We start from the raw sequence: 23,821 nt of genomic DNA on the forward strand, positions 1-23,821 counted from the left end.
GGTTTAAGACTTTAATCCAACTTGAGTTAATTTTTGTATATCGTATAAGGAGAGTTCCACTTTCAATATTCTGCATATGGCTAACCAGTTATCCCAGCACCATCTATTGAATAGGGAATCCTTTCCCCATTGCTTAGTTTTGTAGATTTTGTCAAAGGTCAGATAGTTGTAGGTGTTTGGCATTATTTCTGGGATCTCTATTCTGTTCCATGGGTCTATGTGTCTGTTTTTGTAGAAATACCATGCTGTTTTGGTTATTGTTGCCTTGTAGTAGAGTTTTAAGTTGGGTAATTTGATGCCTTCAACTTTGTTCTTTTTGCTTAGGATTGTCTTGCTATTCCAGTCTTTTATGGTTCCATATGAATTTCAAAATAGTTTTCTTTAATTCTGTGAAGAATGACATTGCTAGTTTGATAGGAATAGCATTGAATCTGTAAACGGCTTTGGGCAGTATTGCCATTTTGATAATACTGATTATTCCCATCCATTAGCATGGGATGTTTTTCCATTTGTTGGCGTCGTCTCTGATTTCTTTGAGCAGTGTTTTCTAATTCGTATTGTAGAGGTCTTTTACTTCCTGGGTTAGCTGTATTCCTAAGTATTTTACTCTTTTTGTGGCAATTGTGAATGGGATTGTGTTTCTGATTTGGCTTTCAGCTTGGATATTGTTGGTGTATCGAAATGTAACTGATTTTTGTACATTGATTTCATATCCTAAAACTTTGTTTAAGTGGTGTATCAAATCAAGGAGCTTTTGGGCAGAGACTATGGAGTTTTCTAGGTATAGAATCATACTGTCTGCAAACAGGGATAGTTTGACTTCCTTTCTTCCTGCTTGAATGCCCTTTCTTTCTTTCTCTTCCCTGACAGCTCTGGCTGGGACTTCCAGTGCTATGTTGCATAGAAGTGGTGAGAGAGAACATTCTTATCTTGTTCTGGTTTCAGAAGAATGCTTCTATCTTTTGCCCATTTAGTATGATGTTGCCCAAGGGCTTGTTAGAGATGGCTCTTATTATTCTGAAGTATGTTTCTCCAATTCCTAGTTTCTTGAGAGTTTTTAACATAAAGCAATCTTACATTTCATCAAAAAACCTTTTCCGTATCTATTGAGTGATCATGTGGTTTTTGTTTTCAGTTCTGTACATGTAGTAAGTAGCATTTATTGATTTGCATATGTTAAACCAATCTTGCCTCCCAGAAATAAAGCCTACTTGACTGTGGTGTGGATTAGCTTTTTGATGTGCTGCTTAATTTGGTTTGCTAGTATTTTATTGGGGATTTTTGCATCAATGTTCATCAAGCATATTGGCCTTAAGTTTTATTTTTTGTTGTGTCCATGCCAGGTTTTGGTATCAGGATGATGCTGGTCTTATAGAATGAGTTAGAAAGGAGTACCTCTTTCTTATTTTTTCAGAAGAGTTTCAGCAGAAATGATACCAACTCTTCCTTATACATTTGGTAGAATTTCATTGTGAATCCATCTGGTTTTGGGCTTTTTCTATTTGCTAGGCTCTTTATTACTGACTCAGTTTCAGAACTCATTATTGGTCTGTTCAGGGATTCAGTCTCTTCCTGGTTCAATCTTCAGAAGTTGTATGTTTTCAGGAATGTATTTCTTTTAGGTTTTCTAGCTTGTGTGCATAAGGGTGTTTGTAATAATCTCTGAGGGATTTTTGTATTTCTATCCCCTTTTCATTTCTGATTTCATTTATTTGTATCTTCTCACTTTTCCTCTTTATTAGTCTAGCTAAAGGTCTATCTTTCTCATTCATTCTTTCAAAGAACCAGCTTCTGGATTCATTGCTCTTTTGTATGGTTTTTTTATGTCTCAATTTCCTTCAGTTCAGCTTGAACTTGGTTATTTCTTGTCTTCTACTGTCTTTGGGGTTAGTTTTCTCTTGTTTCTATAGTTCCTCTACATGTGGTTTTGGGTTGTTAATTTGAGATCTTTCTAACTTTTTGATATGGGAGGTTAGTACTATAAACTTCTCTTATAACATTGCTTTGTCTATATCCTAGAGATTCTGATATGTTGTATCTTTGTTATCATTCGTTTCAAAGAATTTCTTGATTTCTGGCTTAATTTCATTATTTACCCAGAAGTCATTCAGGAGCAGGTTGTTTCATTTCCATTTAATTATATGGTTTTGAGTGATTCTCTTAGCATCAATTTCTATTTTTATTGCACTGTGGTTCAAGAGTATAGTTCTTGTTATTTCATGTTTTTGTATTTGCTGATGATTGTTTTATGCTCAATTTTTGGGTCAATTTTGGAATATGTGCCATGTGCAGATGAGAAGAATGTATAGTCTGTTGTTTTGAGGTGGAGAGTTTTGTAGCTATCTATTAGGTCCATTTTGTCAAGTGTTGATTTAAGGTTCCAAATATCTTTGTTAGTGTTCTGTCTTGCTGATATGTCTAATACTGTCAGTGGAGTGTAACAGTCTCCCACTGTTATAGTGTTGTTATCTAAATCTCTTCATAGCTCTCTATGAACTTTCTTTATGTATCTTGGTGTGCCTGTGTTGGGTGCATATGTATGTAGGATTGTTAGGTCTTGAATTGAGCCCTTTACCATTATGTAATGCCCTTCGTCTTATTTGATTTTTGTTAGTTTAAAATCTGTTTTTTTTCTGAAATTAGGGTTGCAACCCCTGCTTTTTTCTGTTTTCCATTTGCTTGGTCGATTTTTCTCCATCTCTTTACTTTGGGCCTATGGGTGTCATTTTATGTCACATGAGTCTCTTGAAGATAGGATACCTTTGAGTTTTGCTTCTTTATCCAACTTGCCACCCTGTGCCTTTTTATTGGAGTATTTAGCTCATTTGTATTCAAGGTTGGTATTGATCCTGTCATCATGTTGTTAGCTGAGTATTATGTAGACTTGTTGATGTGGTTGCTTTATAGTATCACTGGCCTATGTACTTAAGTGTGTTTTTATGGTGTTTAATAAAGGTCTTCCTTTCCATATTTAGCAATTCTTTCAGGACTTCTTGTAAGGTATGTTTGGTGGTACCAAATTCCCTAAGCATTTGCTTCTCTGAAAAGGATCTTATTTCTCCTTTGCTTGTAAAGCTTAGTTTGGCCAGATGTGAAATTCTTGGTTGAAAATTATTTTCTTTAAGAGTGCTGAACACAGGCCCCTATTCTCTTTTGGCCTGTAGGATTTCTGACAGGTCTGCTGCTGGCCCAATGAGATTTCCTTTGTAGGTGACCTGCCCTTTCTGTCTAGTTGCCTTTTACATTTTTTCTTTCATTTCGAGAATCTGATGACAATGTGTCTTGCGTGGTCTTCTTGTGTAGTATTTTGCAGGGGTTCTCTGCATTTCCTGAATTTTAATATTGGCTTCTCTAGCGAGGTTGGGGCAATTTTCATGGACGAGATCCTGAAATATGTTTTCCAAGTTGCTTCATTTTTCTGTCTCTCAGGCATGCCCGGGAGTCATAGATTGGGTCTCTTTACATAATCCCTTATTTCTCACATGTTTTGTTCATCCTTCTTTATTGTTTGTTCTTTTTCTCTGAGTTATTTTGGTGAGCCAGTCTTCAAGCTCTGAGATTTTTTGCCCACCTTTGTCAATTCTGCTGTTAAAACTTGCAATTACATTATGAAATTCTTACAGCGCGTTTTTCAGCTCTATTAAATCAGTTTGGTTCTTTCTTATAATAGCCATTTTGTCTATCAGCTCCTGCATTGTTTTATTGTAATCCTTAAATTCCTTGGATTGGGTTTCAACTTTCTCCTCCATGTCGATGATCTTTGTTCCTATCCGTATTCTGAATTCTATTTCTGTCATTTCAGCCATCTCATCCTGGTTAGGAACCATTGCTGGGGTACTAGTGCAATCCTTTTGAGGTAGAAAGGCACTCTGGCTTTTTGAGTTGCCCAGAGTTCTTGCACTGGTTATCTCTAATCTTTGTGGGCTGATGTTCCTTCAGTCTTTGAAGTTGCTGACCTTTGGTTGGTTGTTTTTTTTCTTTTATCCTGTTTGGTGTCCTTGGAGGTTTGGTTGTAGTATAAGGTGAGTACAGTCGACTGGCTTCGTTTCTGGAGGATTTTAGGGGGCCAAGACTCAGCTAAGGACTCCTGGAAATGCATGCTCTAATTCCGGGGAGTCATATTGGGCCAGGCTTTGATATGTGGCCCCTGAATGTTAGGAACTTGCCACACTGGAGAGGCTGAATTCTTCCTGGACCGCTGGTCACAACACTCCTACGGGTGGTGCCAGCCACCATACTCCGTAGAGTGGTGGCAGTGTGATCCACCCTCGTTTGCACATGCCAACAGCAGTGGCAGTATTGTGGGGTGCACATTCATTGGCTGCAACATGGAGATTGCAGGTGCAGGCGTGCCGGCCTCTGTGGTGGTGTTCACAGTGGCAGCGGTGGCAGCATGGTGGTGGGGGGGGAGGCATCAGGCTCCGCCAGTGTCCCTGCATGCGTTTGCCCGGCAGTGGTGTTAGCAAAGGGGTGGGGCACTGGTAGCACTGGACTGTGCGTGCCCTTTATGTGCGCATTCACACAGGCGGCAGCTACTGCTGGGGGTGGGGGCGGGTCCACTGCTCTCCCCACATATTTTCACACAGGCAGCAGTGTCAGTGCAAGTGCGGGGCGCTGGTGGGTGTTGGACTAGTGGTCTCTGAGCCGGCGAATGCTCTGATGACAATGGCGGCATAGCAGGGGATTGGGGGGGCGGGATGCACGGACGCTGGCAGCTGTGGCACAGGAAGATGCATGCGCACATTCACGCTAGCGGGAAAGGGGAGGCAAGGCCCGTCTGCACACACGCACTGTCAAAACGATGTGGCGGATTAGGGGTGGCCATGAGAGAGTGCGTGCAAGCAAAGTGGCACGAGGGAGGCTGTTATGGGGAGGACACGGGCAGACTGCTGCATGCCCACGGGGGCTGCTTCCCCTCCCACTTGAGCTCTTCACTGATCAAGTACTGTCTGCCAGTGGAGGAGGTATAATGAGGGCCCCCAGGAGGCACCCCACCTGGGCATCTGAGGCTGCACTACAAGCAGGCAGAGCCAGTCTGGGGCCGCGGGAGAAGGCAGTAGACTGAGGGGTGTTCTGGCCTCTTCTCATGAGCAAGGCTACCCTGCAACGTTTAGGTCCAACAGTTTCCCTAGGGCTAAAGTGTCCTAGGGATGGGCATCTTTGGCCATGCTCCACCACAGAGGCTCCCACACCAACCCTCTGGGCTCCGCACTGACTGGAGTTCTGCCCCTACCACTTCTCTAAGCATCTCTCCCTGCCAACTCACATGTTCATGGGAGTTGTGGAGTCTCCTGCTGGCAGGTTTCCAGAGGCCCACGGCAAGTGCAGGTTGCTCCTTACCTGCTCAACTCACTCCTTCCCGAGGAGTTGTTGGGGCCTAGAAAGGAGCCCCAGTATGTGGTAGCCCCTTTCAGGGTTCCCAGATTCTTCCCTCTTCAGCCCCCATAATATTTATTTTAAAGTAAAATAGTTGTAGTGTGTTAACTCCTACCACTACCTTCTTTATAATTGCTTATGAGTAATATATTGCCTACAGAGACAAATGGGTCACTTGCTGTGCAAAACCTATTACACACACTTATAAAACTATATGAACTAGTGAGTAGAAAGAGAACTGAAGGTTCCCTTTTCCAAGGCATGAGTACATATGTGCAATTGTCTGCATGTACCTGTGTGGTATTTCCTGTGTTGCCCAAAATAGAATTTATAGGGAGGCCCTAGCAAAAGTAGAAATATCTTCTTGTTTTTTAATGCTTTACTAAAGTAACTACATGTATAGATGCAAAGCTAAAGCAAGTTAAAAACTGTGAATCACAATGCAGTTTTTGTAGCTTTGCATTACTCTTAACTGGAATTATGATAGTATTAATAGAGCTTTTGCATTTAAAAGATACTAATCCTTACTTCTCCCAATTCAAATGCCAACCTGGTATACATGTCCCTAGTCACTTTTCTTTCTATAAATAAGAAAACAAAACAAAGAAACAAAACAAGGAACAATAAATAGCACTTAATATCAGAATTTTAAAAAGTAACCAGAATGGTTTCATGTGACAAACTTCCTTAATTTTTACCTTGCAGCCCACTAATTGCTGAATTGCATTTTGGAAAAATATGAAAAGTGGATACAAAAGGGGAGGGAGAGATGGAGAACGTGGAAGCAAAGAGAGCAGATTAGGGAGGTGGAAAGGTCAGTGTGAAGTATATCTCTATTCAACACTGGAAGATGGTGGCTAGAACTACATTGGGCAGAAAAAGGAACAGAGTGACACTGCCTGTATACAATATCTTTTTTATTTATTTATTTATTTATTTTTTGAGACGGAGTCTGGCTCTGTCGCCCAGACTGGAGTGCAGTGGCGCGATCTCGGCTCACTGCAAGCTCCGCCTCCCGGGTTCACGCCATTCTCCTGCCTCAGCCTCCTGAGTAGCTGGGACTACAGGCGCCCGCCACTACGCCCGGCTAATTTTTTGTATTTTTAGTAGAGACGGGGTTTCACCATGTTAGCCAGGATGGTCTCGATCTCCTGATCTCGTGATCTGCCCGCCTTGGCCTCTCAAAGTGCTGGGATTACAGGCGTGAGCCACTACAAAATCTTAAACAATTTGCCTGATATTACACATCTAGTGTTGCAAGGTTAAGTGATTTTCCTAAGGAAAATTGGTTCTCAGAGTGTGGGTTCTAGTCCCAGATTTTGCCACTTTTGCAACCTTAGCTTAGTGGTTCTCAAACTTGATCATGTATCAGAATCCTCTGAAGAGCGTGTTGCTGAGCCCTCCCCACAGAATTTCTAATTCTTTAGGTCTATTTCTAAATGTTCACATGATGCGGATGCCACTTGTAACTACATGTCTTGACTCATTTATTGCTTTAACAAACGAATAAGTATTTTTACTTTCCTGATACTATACATTTAGTATGTAAAAAAAAAAAAAAAAAAAAAAAACTGTGACATGAACCCAGGATATGAACTCTGGATCTAGAATAAGGGTACTTAAGACTATGTCCTATATACTTCTGAATTTTACAATGTGATACTTTGATAGAAATATTCACAGGGCATGGTTAATGCACCGAAGTAGAGCACCTAGGACAAACTGAAGATTTAGGGAAGGCTTTGCAGAAAAGTTCATAGATTATAGATAAAGGAGTACTCAAAAATGTCTGAATCCATCTCAGGCACTTAGTAGCTGTGTGATCTTAATAACTTATTTTCTTTGGGTCTTCATCTGAAATTTTGTAAGGTTATCATGCAAATTAGGTAATATAGATAATGCCTGGCGCATGGTGGCTGCTTAACATATAGCTGATTATTACATTAAGGGAAATATTTTAAAATAATGAACATGTGTAAAGAGATGAAATAGTTGTTTGGGTAATGGGAAACAGGGAGACTTGTTTGTGTAATGGGTAATGGCGATGGTGTTGATTAGGATAAAACTATGATGAAGGCCAAGTTGAAGATAGAAATCATGCATTTATAATGGCACCAGCTCAAATAAATGGCTCTGCTTTTCTCTAGCAGTGATCAGCCGCATGGACATAACAGTAATGAAGGCATTTGTTCATTCAGCAATTATCTATTGAGCACCACAGTAAACCAGCCACCACACTATACACCAAGGACATCAGGGTAAATAAAGCAGCCCTCACGGAGCCCTCTGCATTCTAAAGATAGTGGGTTTTGGATGAAGGAGGTGGTGGGTTTTTTTTTTTCTTTTTTTAAAAAAGAATAAGGCAGAGAGTTAGAGTAATCCAGAGTTGGGGTTTTGCTAAGTGGGAAGGGCAGTTCAATAAGGAGGCAAAGCAGTTGAGGGTGACAGTAAGATAATGGTTGTAGTCATTAATATGAAAGCAAGAAAAATCAAGTGGGAGGGAGCTAATACATGGAGAAAAGACAAGATATACAAGAAATTAAAAGAGAATACATTACAGACACCAAAATATTGACATGGAAAAATATATACTATATATATTTGAGTGAGAAAACGTACAAAATAGTATATATGGTGTCATCCCATTTACTTTAACCTATATATTATATAAAATTATATATTATTTAAAATCTAAGAATTAGAAGAATCTAGTTAGTGAAAAGTCTGAATTAGAAAATATTCTATTGACTTTCCTTTATCTTCCAAATTATTTTGAATTTGTGGAGCTTTCCTAGATTTTGCCTGACAGATGGCCACAGATATGCTGTAACTATATAGTAGAAGGCACCTTTTGGGGTGTAGCTTATAGAATTCATTTCATGACAAAATATGGTCTCATCCACACATGAACAGTTGATAAATTTTTAATGAATATCTATTTAAATCTGTATAATTTTATATTGTGTTATATAAAGTTATGTTTATGTTTATATCTATTGATATATTTTTAATTTAATATAATAGATAATATAATATACAAAGTTTATATATAATATATGACATATCAAATATATTTTAAACTCTGGCCTACATATGTTAAAATCACATAAGTGGAAGACAAACAGTGGTGTGTTGGCAGTAGGACGGTACCTAATATCATCAGTGTAATATCTTAAAACAAGTTATAGTATGCCATGCATTTTTGAGCTCCTTGCCCAAGATGTTGCTTGTGCCATGAAAGTACATCACAAAGGAAGGTACATGGAATTCTTTACTAATCCTAAAAGGGCTTGTGTTTTTTGTTTTTTGTCTGATGATTTTCATAATATACATTAACTCTTAAAATGAGACATTTGCTCATATCCGCCCTGTTACCTGGGGGGAGGGAGGAGGGATAGCATTAGGAGATATACCTAATGTAAATGACGAGTTAATGGATGCAGCACACCAACATGGCGCATGTATACATATGTAAGAAACCTGCACGTTGTGCACATGTACCCTAGAACTTAAAGTATAATAAAAAAAAAATAGAAAGTACTAGAGTTTTTGCTGTAAACCTAAAACTGAAGTCTATTTTTAAAGTACTAGAATGTTGTAAAATGTTTGATAGCTACAACATCAAGGCAAATAATATGTTTACAGTACCTTCCTCCAATTCTCTGCAAGTGTTCTAATAAGCAGTGATATAGATCCGTATTCTTACGGCTCAGATCAGCAAGCAACTCTCCAAAATATCTGGGGTCCAATTTTTCAGGGCCATCATCCTGAATTATCACCTGAAGCAAACATCAATCACAATTGTAAGCAATATTAAGTTTTTCTAAGTTCATAGATATTTTTATGTGAAGCGAAAGAAAGATAACCTATTAAAGTCATCACATAAATCAAGCCATTTTTTTCAGGGATACATTTTTTAATGTGGGAGAAATTTAAAGAAAAATCAACATTGCAATGGCAATTTCAACTTCATTTCACTCGATTCTAAGTGTTCGAATGAAAGCGAAACTTGAATAGCATAAACATTCTTGAATATAGGCACTTAAATAAAACACCAAAATGAGTAAATTAAATCACATGGCTTATTCATATGTCTCCTGTGGAAAAAGAAAATGTGAATTATATTTTTTATTAATTTTTAAAATTAAAAAATTAATTGAAACATAGTAAAAGTACATATTTATGAGTTTTAGTGTGCTACTTCAATACCTGCATACAATCTGTAATAATCAAATCAGGATAATAGCATATCCATCACCTCAAACAATAATCATTTCTTCATGGTGAGAACATTTAAAATCCTCTCTGCTAGATATTTGAAAATATAGAGTAAATTTCTGTTAGCTATAGTCTCCCTACAGTGTTATAGAACACTGGAACTTATTTTTTCTACGTAGTGGTAGTTTTGGATTTGTTAACCAATCTCTTCCTATACTTTCTTCCCCCTCCTTTCTAAGCCTCTTGCTACCACTATTCTACTTTCTACTTGCATGACATCAATATATTTATATATTTAGCTCCCCCATATAAGTGAGAACATGTGATATTTATCTTTCTGTGCTCTGCTTATTTCAGTTTACATAATGTCCTCCAGGCTTATCAATGTTGCCTCAAATGACAGGATTTTATTCCTTTTTATGGCTGAATATACTCCATTGTGTACATTGTGTATACACATACCATATTTTCTTTATCCACTTATCCATTGATGGACGCTTAGGTTGATTTCATATCTTGGATATTGTTAATAGTGCTGCAATCAACATGGGAGTGTAGATATATCTGCGCCATACTGATTTTTGAATTATACTGACTATAGAAGAATTACTTCCAGTTGGACTCACATATTCTAAGTGAAAGTCAGCCTGATTTGTTAGTATATCTTAAAGGTAGATAAACCTACTCAATTCAATGTGTTTTAACGTATTTCTTGTTTGACTTCCCCCGTTTACTATTTAAAGCCAATATTTAGTCAATCTCACATGGGAAAGAGTAGCTCAGGGCCAACTGTAGAGAGCTCATAGACTTCAGAGACATTTGAAATCCTAGACGCAAATTACTATGAACAGTGTCCTAAATAAGACACATTCTATTGGCTTCCTATTCTTGGGTATCAATCTTTTCAATATTATTGGGCACTGTGGCTCCCATCCCCAAAATGCACGGTCTGGAGGATAATAACTTAGGTTACACTCCATACTACTTTCAACATTGCATGTAAAACCAAGTGCCCTAAAAACACATTTATTCTTAAGCATATAGATGGTAAATGGGTTTGAATTTGACTACTGATACTTCCTTTTCAACCTCTCCTCTGAATGCAGACCTTAAAAAACTGTACATTCTAAGGCAAATGGAATAATTGCAAAGTAAGCAAAGATAAGTTTTCATAATTACATCTGTGACACAAAAATCAGTTTATAAAATACTGGTCAGTTAAAAAAAGTGAGACACACAAAAAAGTGCAGTATCATCACATTTTTGTTCAGTCTAGATGAATATACCACAATGTTAGTTATCTTGTCCATGTACCCTTTGGAGTTGCTTTCCTGAGTAAATAATGATTATTTCTTAAAAAGAATAAACTCTCATATGTGAAGGCATGAGTAGATGGGTAAACCTGTAAAGTCAATATCATCACATAGTATGTCTAAATATCATAGAATTAACAAGTAGTGTATATTTAGAGATGTAGATAACATGAAAATAGATATAGATTCATATGTCTATATCTACATATTCCATATAAAACCTTTAAATACTTACATAAACATAAATTTATTTTTTTCCCAGTACATTCTCTCCTTCAGCCATAGTAGATTTCACTCTTTGGGGCACACACCATACATTCCTGCCTCTAGGATTTTACTCACATTGTTTTCTGCTTAAATACCCTCTGTCCTTCTTGTTGTGTATCCAAATCTTACCCATCCTTTGAAACTCATCTCAAAATCTACCATATCCATGAAAACTAAAACTATGCCAGCCAACAAGCTAATTGAATTCAGCTCTTTGTGCTCAATTATTTTGAATTGTTTTATTTTATTATACAGATGTAAGTCTTGTTTTCTCAGCACCCTCTTGTTACCACAAAAGAAATAAACAAGAATGAGTCATACTTTTTGATATATTTGATAGTATCTAATACAATACTGATTAAATACTCTACAGCTGCTCACTAAAACTTGTTGCATTGAAAGAAATCATCTACCTGATTAGAACTGCCCCCAAGTGCTAGTAATTCTGGGAAGAATTTTTTTACAGGGTTCTCTCTTAAAGCCTCCAACAACAACAACAAACGGTTAACAAAGTCAGCAAAAGTATAGGCAGCCCTTCCTTAGGAATATCATGGTGATCCCTTGAGCCTTCCTTACTAGGAAGAGTCAGTATCATCACACAGTCTAATTGGAGCAACTAAACTGAACTCCTTGTAGAGTTGGAGGCTGGTATTTGAGTTCTACGTAGACTTCTGGATAATGTCCATCAGATTCTCAGTGATTGATTCCTCTCAGGAAATGAAAGTCAAAAGCAGGTAAGTCGTTATTCAGAATTATGTCACATTTAAAGAGTCAATGTGTTTAGGAAAATCATAAGATAGGGACCAAACCAGCCCTTTTGGAATCCATAATCCATCTGGGTTCAAATTTGGGAGGAGAGAGGACTGAGGGAATTAAAATTCTCATCTATTGTTAAGTCAGGACTATTGCTCAAGACCAAGGTGAAATCTCCTAACCATAAACTGTGTTGTGCTAGTTAGCAATATTTTCCATTACTAAATCACAGCTCTTTGGAGCTTCTTAATTTTAATGGAACTATTTGTGGGTGTGTTTTGACATAGCTTTTAGAGTTGGCTCAAAGCTATCTTTTTTGTTGCCTTGAGAAAGCCAAGATAGAAGTCGTCCCAAGGATACATGAGTGCCTTGGGCCAGAATAATGGTAGCAGTAATGGATAGAAGTTTTCTCCCTGTTACAATACTGACTTGAAATATGGCTGCACCTCATATATACTCATCTGCCTGATGAATGAGAGCTATCTCAAATGTTAATCTTGGATAATTAATTTAGTTGTTTATCTATAATCAAGGAAGGAATACAGGCTGTGCTGAAGAATATAAACATATATGGATATACAAAACATGATAATTTTCTAAAAAATTACAAAAATTGTTAGATTCGTGAGCATGCATCAATGAAGTACGTTTAATCAGATCACTATTTGACTATAATAATTGCCAAACAGTCTAATTTCTTGTCTCTAATTATAGATGAGAAGCCCATGATGATAATTGCTCCAGCAAACTCAAGGCAAGGCAACAATGCTTAAGTGTGCAACCAGAGGCAAATTAGTGTCCATTTTCCAGAAAAATCTGTAGAAAGGAAGTAATTTCAAAAAGAAGTCATTTCTAAAGAGAAATTACAGACCTCACCTCACTACTGCCTTGGAAGTTCTTGACCTGGTTCCGATTTGGGGTGCTGTTTCATATTTGTGGTCTATAAGTAGTAGGTGGACTTTTCTTACTAGCCTCTACACTTTATAAACTTTCATATTCAAAGGCAACACACTTAACCAACCATATTTACATAGTTCAGTGGTAGTGATTATAAGGCACAATCAATAGTTGCTGATTTCAGCTGAGCTATCTATATTCTCTTGCCTGGTTTCCCTTCAGCTTAAGAACAAACATTTGTGAGAATGCTTCTCAGGGGTAGGGATAGTTTGTAGTCAAGGAACAAATGACAATCCAGTAGAACAGTCTTGGCTTAATTAAATTTATTCCTACCAGGTAACTGGCTTAAATGTGTGCATGTTTCACCTATTTAGAAGGGTTGTTTAGAGATTATAAAGTGCTTAAGATGCCATGTTATATAAATACAATTATATCTAAGTAACTAAACTCCTAAAAGGTCATGAAAATATTAAGTAATAAGATCTGCTGTATTAAGATCCAACTGGGTAGTAAGTTTTGAACTGTTGCATGGCAATGGAAAACCTCACTATTAGTAAAAGGTTATAATATATAGATTATACATATCTGTCCAGCAAAAATTATAAGGATGTGGTGACAGTTTTGGATGTATAAGATTACTACTTGATTTTGCTCCGCTTTGGAACATTTAATATCTGTTAGACTGATTCAAACATAGTTAATCCAGTGGGCATTAATCCCTGACAAAATTAAATGCATTTGAGATACAATGTCATTTGGCTAATGAGGTAAAAATAAATAATTGGTCTCTCCCTATTTTATACCAGGAGTAGCAATTCTAACAAGCGAAAAAGTAAAAGAATTTTAGGTTCTGAAAATCCTCACTATTATTTTAATCTATATAGATATTTTAATAAAGAAATGATGCTACCTAGTGCATATTAGATTATCTTTTATATTTTTTCTTTTTCTTTAATTTTTAATTTTTGTGTGTATATAGTAGATGTACATATTTATGGGATATATGAGATATTTTCATACAGGCATACAATATGTAATAATCACATCAGGGTAAATGGGGTATCCATCACCTTAAGTAGTTATGCTTTCTCTGTGTTACAAACAATTCATAATGCTCTTTTAGTCATTTTTAAATGTACAATTAAATTATTGTTGATTATAGTTACACTGTTTTTCTATCAAATACTAGGTCTTATTCTTTCTAATTCTTTATTGTGCCCATTAACAATCCCTAATACTCTCTCACCCCCGCCCCACTACCCTTCTCAACCTCTGGTAACCAAACTCTACTCTCTATCTCCATGAGTTCTAATGTTTTATATTTTAGTTTCCACAAATAAGTGAAAACATGTGATATTTGTTTTTCTGTGCCTGGCTTATTTCACTTAACATAATGTCCTCCTTTTCCACCCATGTTATTGTAACTGACAGGATATCATTCTTTTTATGGCTGAATAGTACTTCATTGTGTATATGTACCAAATTTTCTTTATCCATTAGACTGTTGGATAAAGAAAATTTTTAGATTCCTTCCAAATGTTGGTTATTTCCTTTCTTTTATGTATCTACCCAGCAGTGGAATTGCTGGATCATATGGTAGCTCTATTTTTAGTTTTTTGAGGAACCTCCAAACTGTTCTCCATAGTAGTTGCACTAATTTACATTCCCACAAACAGTGTACTATGGGTCCCTTTTCTCCACATACTCACCAGCATGTGTTATTGCCTGTCTTTTAGATAAAATCCATTTTAACTGGGGTGAGACAATCTCTCACTGTAGTTTTGATTTGCATTTCTCTGATGATCAATGATGTTGAGCACATTTTTACACCTCCCGTTTGCCATTTGTACACCTTCTATTGAGAAATCTCTACTCAGATATTTGGCCCATTTTAAAAAATTAAATTATTAGATTTTTTTCCTATTGTTTGAGCTCCTCATATATTCTGGTTATTACCTCCTTGTCAGATGGGTAGTATGCAAATATTTTCTTTCACTCTGTGGGTTGTCTCTTCACAAGTTAAAAGCTGTACAGAAGATTTTAACTTGATGTAATCCCATTTGTTCATTTTTGCTTCGGTTGTTGGTGCTTCTGGGTTATTACTCAAGAAATCTTTGCCCAGTCCAATGTCCTGGATAGTTTCCTCAATGTTTTCTTGTAGTAGTTTCATAGTTTGAGGTATTAGATTTATGTCTTTAGTCCATTTTGATTTTATTCTTGTATATGGTGAGAGATAGAGGTTTAATTTCATCCTTTGCATATGGATACCCAGTTTTCCCAGCACAGTTTGTGGAAAAGACTGTCCTTTTCCCAATGCGTGTTCATGGCACCTTGGTTGAAAATGAGTTCACTATAGATACATGAATTTGTTTCTGGGTTCTCTATTCTATTCCATTCATCTATGTGTCTGTTTTATGCCATTACCAGGCTATTTTACCAGGTTACTGTAGCTCTGCAGTATAATTTGAAGTCAGTTGAGTTCTGCCCAATTTTGGCAACACTGAGTTCCAATGCAAAGTCCCACACTCACCTTGCTCTCCCTCCCTCAAGCACACAGATTCTCTCTCCCTGCCACACAGCCTCTGTCAGGTTATGAGGGATGGGTGGCATCAGCAATTCAAGACTGTTTTTCCTACCCTTATCAGTGCCTCTTTCAGTGATACGAAGTTATATTCAGGTACTGTGATCACTCACCTAATTTTTGGTTCTTATGAAGATGCTTTTTTTTGTATGTAGCTAGTTGTTAATTCTGGTGTTCCTGCAGGGAGGACAATCGGTGGAAGCTTCTCTTTGTCCATCTTGCCCCACCTCCTGGTTCATATTAGATTTTCAACACATGTTGTCGCTGAATTGAATGTACTGTACAATAGCCACAATTCTAAAATGAAGACTTCTTTAACTATAACAGTTCTGTACTTGAAATAAAGAACTAATTTAACTTTCTATGTGAAAAAACATAGATAGCAAAGTGTTGCAATGAAAAAAGAATTGAATTTGAGAACAAATGTGGAGCTTCCATTTCCCATTTGTGAGTTAAGTAAATTGCTTAACTTCTCTGTGCCTGCATTTCTCAACTGTATTATGTAGGCAATTTAGTACTTATTTTATAAAATTGCAGAAGGCATCAAATAAAATTAAATGGGGGGGGGACGTGCTCAGTAAATTGTTAAACAATTGTGCAAATAATTTTCTTTAATTTAAGGCATGTGTACAGTTTGCTACTGAAATGACAGAAGAAATGAAAGACAATTGCCTCATTTTCTATAAGACTCTCAGCTGCCTGGGAGTAGAGATACTGTTGTTTTTTAAGTTCTAGTGCTTAGCATGGTGTCTGAATATAATAAGTCCTAAGTAAACATTTGTTGAATAAAAATATTTTTACCACCATAAAAATAATAATAATGCTGATTCTGCATCAACTCATCTTGTTCACCAAAAGAAATATTAAGGGCATCCCTTTTAATAGCCTAATCTTTCAAGGTAAGTAAGTAGTGAGAAAGTTGATTATAATAAAGGATAAAATTGGAGCTACATATTAAGCAGAACAGAGGGAAAAGCATTGGTTGTAAGAGGTGCTTTAACAAATCACACTGAAATGGATTTAGTGAAACTTATTCAAAGCTCTTCTCACTTCCTTTTGGTGTGTGAGTGTGTGTTTCCAGTTTGCCATTCTTCTTTTCCAAACCAATTAAAAACAATGTAGGTGGTTTGGGTTGTAATTTTATAATGAGTATAAGTGACTGAATAATAACATTTGTAACAGCGTAAATTATTCTTTCTCATGGGAAAATAAAATGTATGATATTTTCTTGTACTACAAAGTGAGTATCAAGAATTTGCAAACCTTTTTCTCATAAACAATGGGAATTCTGCAACAAGAGCTCTAACGAGAGCTATAGATCAAATGCTAAGAGTTCCAAGAAGAAAACCTAACTTTCAGCTGTGTGAGAGAGGTTGTATGAAGAAAGAATCATCAAACTATGACAACTGATTAGGTGTGGAGTGGCAAAGTAGACAGAACAGTAAAAAAATGATGTTAAATATTAAGACTAGTAAATAAAGCACTGGATATATCATTATTAGATGAGAGAGAGTGAAAAACTGATATGATTCATTTGAGATGACTGTGGGACAGTCAAATAGAGATGTCAGGTAGGCAATTAAAAATGACGCATTGGAGCTGAGAAAGTTTTGGGTATTGTCCATACGAAAGTAGTAGCAAAAGTCAAGATTTCATATCATGTTGTCAAGGGATAGAGGGTAGAGAAAAAAGAAGGGTGGCTGTATTAGTCTGTTCTCATGCTGTTGATAAAGACATACTTGAGAATGGACAATTTATAAAAGGAAGAGATTTAATGGACTTACAGTTCCACATGGCTTGGGAGGCCTCACAATCATGGTGGGAGATAAGGAAGACCAAGCCATGTCTTACATGGATGGCAGCAGGCAAAAAGAGAGAGCTTGTGCAGGGAAACTCCCTCTTATAAAACCATCAGATCTCATGAGACTTACTCACTATCACAAGAATAGCACGGGAAAGACCTGTCCCCATGATACAGTTACCTCCCACTGGGTCCCTCCCACAACACATGATCATTCAAGATGAGATTTTGGTGGGTACTCAGCCAAACTATATCAGGGGCCAAGAACGGGTCCTTGGAGAAGAGTCCAGATGAAAGAAGGAAGAAGTGCCTGAGAAGAAGTCATAGAAGCTGCAGTACAGTATAATGGAAAGAAAGATATCAAGACTAGAATAGATTAGCAGTGCTAAATGCAGTAGAACTGAAACAAAATGAGGGTCAAGAAAAGTAAGTGGGATTGGGCAACTTGGAGGTCAATAAAAGCAGTTTCGGGAACATAGTGAAGCTAGAATCTGGTTTGCAATGTTGAGGAATGTGTGAGTAGTGAGAATATAGCATCTGAGAGTATGCCTCCCTCTTTTGGAAATTTTTCAGATGAAGGGAACAAAAGAGATGAGATCATAAGTCAATAGAATGGTAGGGTCACAAAGGGAGTCACCCTGATCACAAAGTTAGAGTCTTAATTCTTGAAGATCAAAAGAATCAGAAGTTTGCTGAAGGTATAGAAAATTTTTTCGGTAAAGTGGGGCATTGAAGGAATTCATGTGGTGAACCAAAATCGTGGTCCCTGGGCCAGTAAAGGCAGGGAACTTGAAAATGCAGATTATCAGGCCCCAGCAATCTCTCCTTAAATAATTCTTCCAATTGATTCTGGTGCCCACTAAAGTTTGAGTTCCACCATCCATTGTTAGTAGAAGGCAAGGCTACCTGCAGAGAGGGAGACATCAGCAGTGAGACTTGGAGTATGAGCAGGGTGGGACGGATAAGAATCAGACATTGAAGACTGGTAATGAGTTGATTAGAATCAATTAAAAAGGCTGTTTAACAATGGTGGGAGTCCAGAAAGACCAAGACAATCTGTACTAGACTAAATTGGTTTAGTCTGAAGACTTTCTCTAGTATATAAAGAAGTCAAAATCTAGGGGCACAGAAGGTGGATGGCAGTCTACACAAAGCAAAGGATCACCAAAGTGATGCCAATAAAAGGAGAAGGGCTTCTAGCAAGATCATTGCTGAACTGGCTGACAATGGAAACCAGTGTGGCTTAGAATTGAGGGCTGGAGAGTTTGGTGAAGGTGACGTTAAACAGAAATGAGAGAGTAAGAGATAAAATAAGAATGTGATGGCAAGAGAAAGAGACATTCAGAATCCCAGGTTAAACAGTTTCAAGTGAAGATATAAATTCAAGTACTGGCCAAAGGCTATGTGAACTGAAGATGTAGAAATGAAGAAATTGAGAGCGAGGAAGAACCGTGAAGACAGTGTGGGAAAGGGTACTGATGTGGGTGGTGAAGTTCTTATAGATGATTCTAGATTCAGTAGGAAGTGAAGAGTGTAAGTTGGCTGATGAAACTGCTGAAGGACAGGGAGAGTGACCAAAATGTCAGTAAAGAGTGATAATTCAAACCAAGGCTGGTGGTGTATACGGATTACAGAGTTCCAAGGAGAGTAGAAAGCTGATAAGGGATAATTGATCAATAGGAGCCAGAAGATTTGTGTATTGAGAAAAGAATTAACAATAGATACACAAAAACCAAGCAAATGAAAAAAAAAATAGAGAATTATTAACACCAGCAAAAAGTTGTGCGAAGAAAAGAAGCAAAATAACACACAATTTGGTTCATCAGTAAATGATATTTTATAGCAACAATAATATAAACACTGAACACTGATTTACCAAAAATAAATGGAGATTTAACTATATTGGGATGATGGAAGGGATGAAAACAGTTGGATGAGAGATTAAGAGAATTAAACCTTTGTGTGTCAGAATTATCAACAGATAATATGTAATACTGATAAATCAAGACATAGCAGCATAAGTATATCCATACTATAAGTTTATGCTTACTAAAAATACATGCATGCCATTTAGCTTTATATATAGCTATTTGGCTAAATGCAAGTAAATATCACAAGACGAAGCTAACAATTGAAAATGATTGCCTCTGGGGATCAGCTCTGGGTGGTGAAGAGGGTAGGGACAGGGAGTTGCTGTTTGTTATATGCCTTTTACTACTATTTGGCCTTTTAAACTATGTACATATATTACTTTAACTAAAAAAAACTAATTTATAAAAAAGCAAATAAGTAACAATGTGTTAAAAATAAAGTTGAGTTTGCCATAAAACAATAGTTCTAAAAGGTTTCATAGTAAGAGGTTGCAGAGGTTGCAGAAGACAGATAAGGTAGTGTTGGGAAAAGATAGGCCCCAAATGGACACTAATTAAATTTGTGGAAGCAGCAGCAGGGGATACAAGTTTACATAAAAGGCACTCATTTTCAATAATGGGATTGAAGAGGGCAATAAACATGGAGAGGAACTTGAGCCACCTGTTAATGAGCGAGGGGATAGACAGAACTGCTGAGTTTATTGAACTAACCAGCCCCGAAATTCTATCATTGGTGAATGACATGTTAAATAAACATTATAGCGAGCTTCGCAGAGACCTGCCAGAAAAAGCACCTGACACTAAGATCTGATTTTTTTTGTCAATTCATTAAAGGCATCACATCACAAATTGGAGTATTTTTCATTGGCAATAGCACTATCCAGGTGATCAGGACTGTTCCCTTTACATCTTCCCATGACTACAAAAGACTTCCCTGAATCCTTAAGCCAAGTGGAAGAGAGTTGCACACACACTATATACACTTATTTGAATATTTCTTACAAATGCCACCTATATGACAACTTGTAAAATGAGTTCAGCTGAGCTGTTCCCTGTCATCAACAGGTGTAAAATTATCTGTTCCTTGCTAATGACAGGAAAATGATCACAGCATGTTATCCTTAATTTCTTCAGGGAAGTATATGTAACTTGTAATATTTTGAATTTGAAATCAAAAGGGTGATATTAGTAGGGAGGACCATGGAAAAATGTACATAAATTAATTTTATAAAAATATTTTAAAGCCAGGGTTTTAGATATCTGATTTTGAAAAATATTTTTAATGCCTTTCACTTTGGGGAAAGTACTTTAAAGGTGATCTAGTTTCATCTAAAAATAGTCTTACAATCAAACTAATTTCTTACATTGGTGATTTGAAACATTTGCGACCCAGAGTTGGGGCAAGAAGATCAATAATCAAACATTAATTTCAGCATCTGCTATGTACTTGACACTAAGATAGGTGCTTTGCGTATTTTATCTTATTTAATCCTCTTGTAGGATATATTGTACATTAAAGTATGATTCTTCCCCTTTTAGAGATGTAGAAACTGAGGTTCAGTCCAGCTAAGTCTATTGCTGAAGGTCATACAGCTCAGCAGGATCAGGTTTTATAAATTCAGATAATTAAATTGAATGCCTGTGTTCTATTCCTCTTTACCACACTCCTTCCAAATTACAGTTTAACTCTAAACACAAACTGTGAAAATGGGTCCTACTTTAGTTTTAAAAGAGCCTAATCTATGTCTGCACATCACTCTTTAAAGATACTCTTCTACCCACATATCACTACAGGGGACATGTAAACACCAAGGTGCCTAGGTGGGAGAACTCCCTCCTTTGTCCATGTGATCCGCACAAGCAGGTTACCCTGTCATCACTCTGAGCAGGAATGGACCCAATCCAATGTAATCTATACAAGTGAAATTACTAACTCTAAGCTTGCAATAGACTGGTGCTTCCAAGGGCCTATTCTATTTTCAGCAGCACTTCAACTTTATCCTTATAAAATATTGAAAAAGCTGGGGTTGGGGGGCTGGGGAGGGATAGCACTGGGAGAAATACCTAATGTAGATGACAGGTTGATGAGTGCAGCAAACCGTCATGGCACATGTATACCTATGTAAACAAACCTGCACGTTCTGTACATGTATCCGAGAACTTAAAGTATAATGAAAAAAGAGATTATCTAAAATGGAAAAAAAGCAGAATTTAATAAAATTAAAGAAAAAAATCCTCCAGCCTTTACAGAAGCTACATAGAAATCTCAGACTACAGTATGAATAATAAAAAAGTGATACATTAGTTACCCAACTCTGCCCCTTTACTGAGTAGACAACATATAATCTAGTCAAATGTATTATTAGATGTACTAAGCTGGGGAAAGAATATCATAACATTACTGTTGCCACTGGACAAAACTCTTAATCCTGTCATACAGTTCCCATCTCTGATAATTGTCCCTCCTACCATTTCTATTGTCATTATTCTACTTTGTTTTACACCTAGACTATGGAAATAGCATCAAATAATCTTTTATTTGCAGTTTTCTCCACTGATTTTTTTCAAGTTGTAGACTTTGTAGTTTATAAAAAATTTCCAGCACATATTTTTATTTCGTATTTAATGGATGAGGATGTTGCTGAGAGATTTTGTATTACTAAGAACACATAGCTTGAGAGGAACAGAGTTAGGACAAGAACCCATGTCTCCATAAACTGAAACTAGTCTGCTTTCTGTCACCAATACCTTCCCTGTGGCAGACTCTTCTTAACCAAGTGCTTTCTTTATGTTTATACTATTGCTCAAGGACTCTGCACATAAGTGACCCAAATTCAAGGAGGAACTATCAATGGGCTCTGGAGTCAGCCTACATATGTATAAATCTTGGCTCTACCGCATGCTGGCTGTACAAGCCTTTGCAAATAATTTAAACTCTTTGCAACTCGGTTACCTTATATGAGCAATAAGGACAACAATAGCACCTTCCTAATCTGATCATTGTAAGAGGAAAATTAATCAATATGCTAGCCATATCTATTGGTATTTTCCTACTCGGCAACCTTCACTCACCCTCCATTGCCTACTAAAGAAAGCCCAAAGTTTTTAAATTAACACTTAAGAATCTCATGACCTGGCCTTAATGTATCATATTAACACTACACCATAATACTCCTTGTCACATGTCTTTCATGCCATACAAATCAAACCCCTAACTTTTTCTGAAAGCCAGAATTTACTTTCCCAAATCTATAACTTTGTTTATGTGATTCTCTCTTCCTAGGATATTATTTCCATGCAATATCACAATACCATATATGGAAATTCTGCCCATTTTTCTAAGCCCAGGTTAATTACTTCCTCAACATAGCCTTCCTTGATCTCTCAGCCAAAATTAATTTCTTCAGTCTTTTGTTCCCAAAGTGTGTTGTTTTTTCCTCTTTTATGACTGAAAACACTTTGGTTTGTATTATGCTTTTTTATGTGCCTGCCACTTTCCCCTATTAGAGGAAACTAAGGCAAAGCAAAGTTAAGGATTAGGTTGAACTGTATAAAATTGTTGCTATTATACCAGTTTCAACCTACAAAAATGACAATTTCAAATGATCTAATCTAATAAAATGGCTCTTTTATGATTATATCTAATGCACTTAAGGTAAATATTCAATACCTTCTGGACTGTATTCTATGAGTTATTCTAGAGGCCAATGTTTCTGTGCAGATATACAGAAGAAAGACAATTTTAGGCTTTTTTTTAAATTAGAAAATTTAAAAAAATGCAGAGATAAGGGTCTCACTATGTTGCCCAGGCTTGTCTTGAACTGCTGGCTTCAAGAGATCCTCCAGCCTTGGCCTACCAAAGTGCTGAGAATGCAGATGTGAGTCACCGAACCTGGCTCTAGGCTTTTCTTAGATTGAAAAATCATGGATTTTAAATCTTTTGTAGTTCTTTTTGATTAATGTGGCCAAAATGTGTATTTCAAAATTTCAGTTCTTAGAAATAATCTCATGTGTATTTAATATAAAATAATCAAATTCTTATGTGGGCTGGCTCTTTATTTTTTTTCTTGTTTTCTTTTGTCTTTTAGTAAGAGGTGCCTATGAAAGAGGTCAATTGGAGATCTAGAAAAATACAAGTGATGGTTGATTCCCCGTTGTTCCAGTTATTAATGTTAGTTTTACCAACATACAAGAAAATCTTTTTTCCTTCAACACTTGTATAGCAAATGTTTACAAGATTCCAAAGTTTTCATAACATAAATTAATTACCAAGAATTGTATTACATGAGATTTCTCCTTAGCAACTAAGTTCTAGTTTCTATTTTGTCAATGTGATACATAATAAAATCTATACATATTTTGACTTGATTCTCAAGTCAAATAATATATTCTCAAAGAAGACATGCAGAAAGTATGTATATATTCTCAAAGAAGACATACAGGAAGTAAATACCAGTTTGTGAAATGTGACCATTAAAATCATCTTAGATAATATAACTTCCAATTTATTGTTCATTTAAATACCATACCTCGTGAAAATATTTAACTTTGCACAACTGTTGGGCCCATTTTAGAACTGAAGATCAGCTACAAATTAGGTATTCATTAACCAGTTCATGACTAACCTCATAGATTTAATGACTTAATGGACCTAAATTGTTTTGTCTTCTGAGAGAAGATGGGAAGATTTGTTCTAAAAATGCTATGACAAGGCACAAATACCAGTGATATAACTTCTCAGTAT

The 23,821-nt window shown here is 36.7% G+C and overlaps 1 protein-coding gene across 3 annotated transcripts in view; it reads right to left on the reverse strand.

Annotated features, from left to right (window-relative positions):
- Positions 1 to 23,821, reverse strand: part of POF1B (POF1B actin binding protein) — a 436,069-nt gene that overhangs the window by 42,741 nt on the left and 369,507 nt on the right. For all 3 annotated transcript variants that reach the window (XM_054470659.2, XM_063660750.1, XM_054470658.1), the window contains exon 7: positions 9,025 to 9,155. In XM_054470659.2, the coding sequence (XP_054326634.1) occupies positions 9,025 to 9,155 (131 nt within the window). The remainder of the gene's footprint in view (positions 1 to 9,024; positions 9,156 to 23,821) is intronic.

The sequence above is a fragment of the Pongo pygmaeus genome, chromosome X (genome assembly GCF_028885625.2).
Source record: "Pongo pygmaeus isolate AG05252 chromosome X, NHGRI_mPonPyg2-v2.0_pri, whole genome shotgun sequence".
Taxonomy (NCBI): Eukaryota; Metazoa; Chordata; class Mammalia; order Primates; family Hominidae; genus Pongo; species Pongo pygmaeus.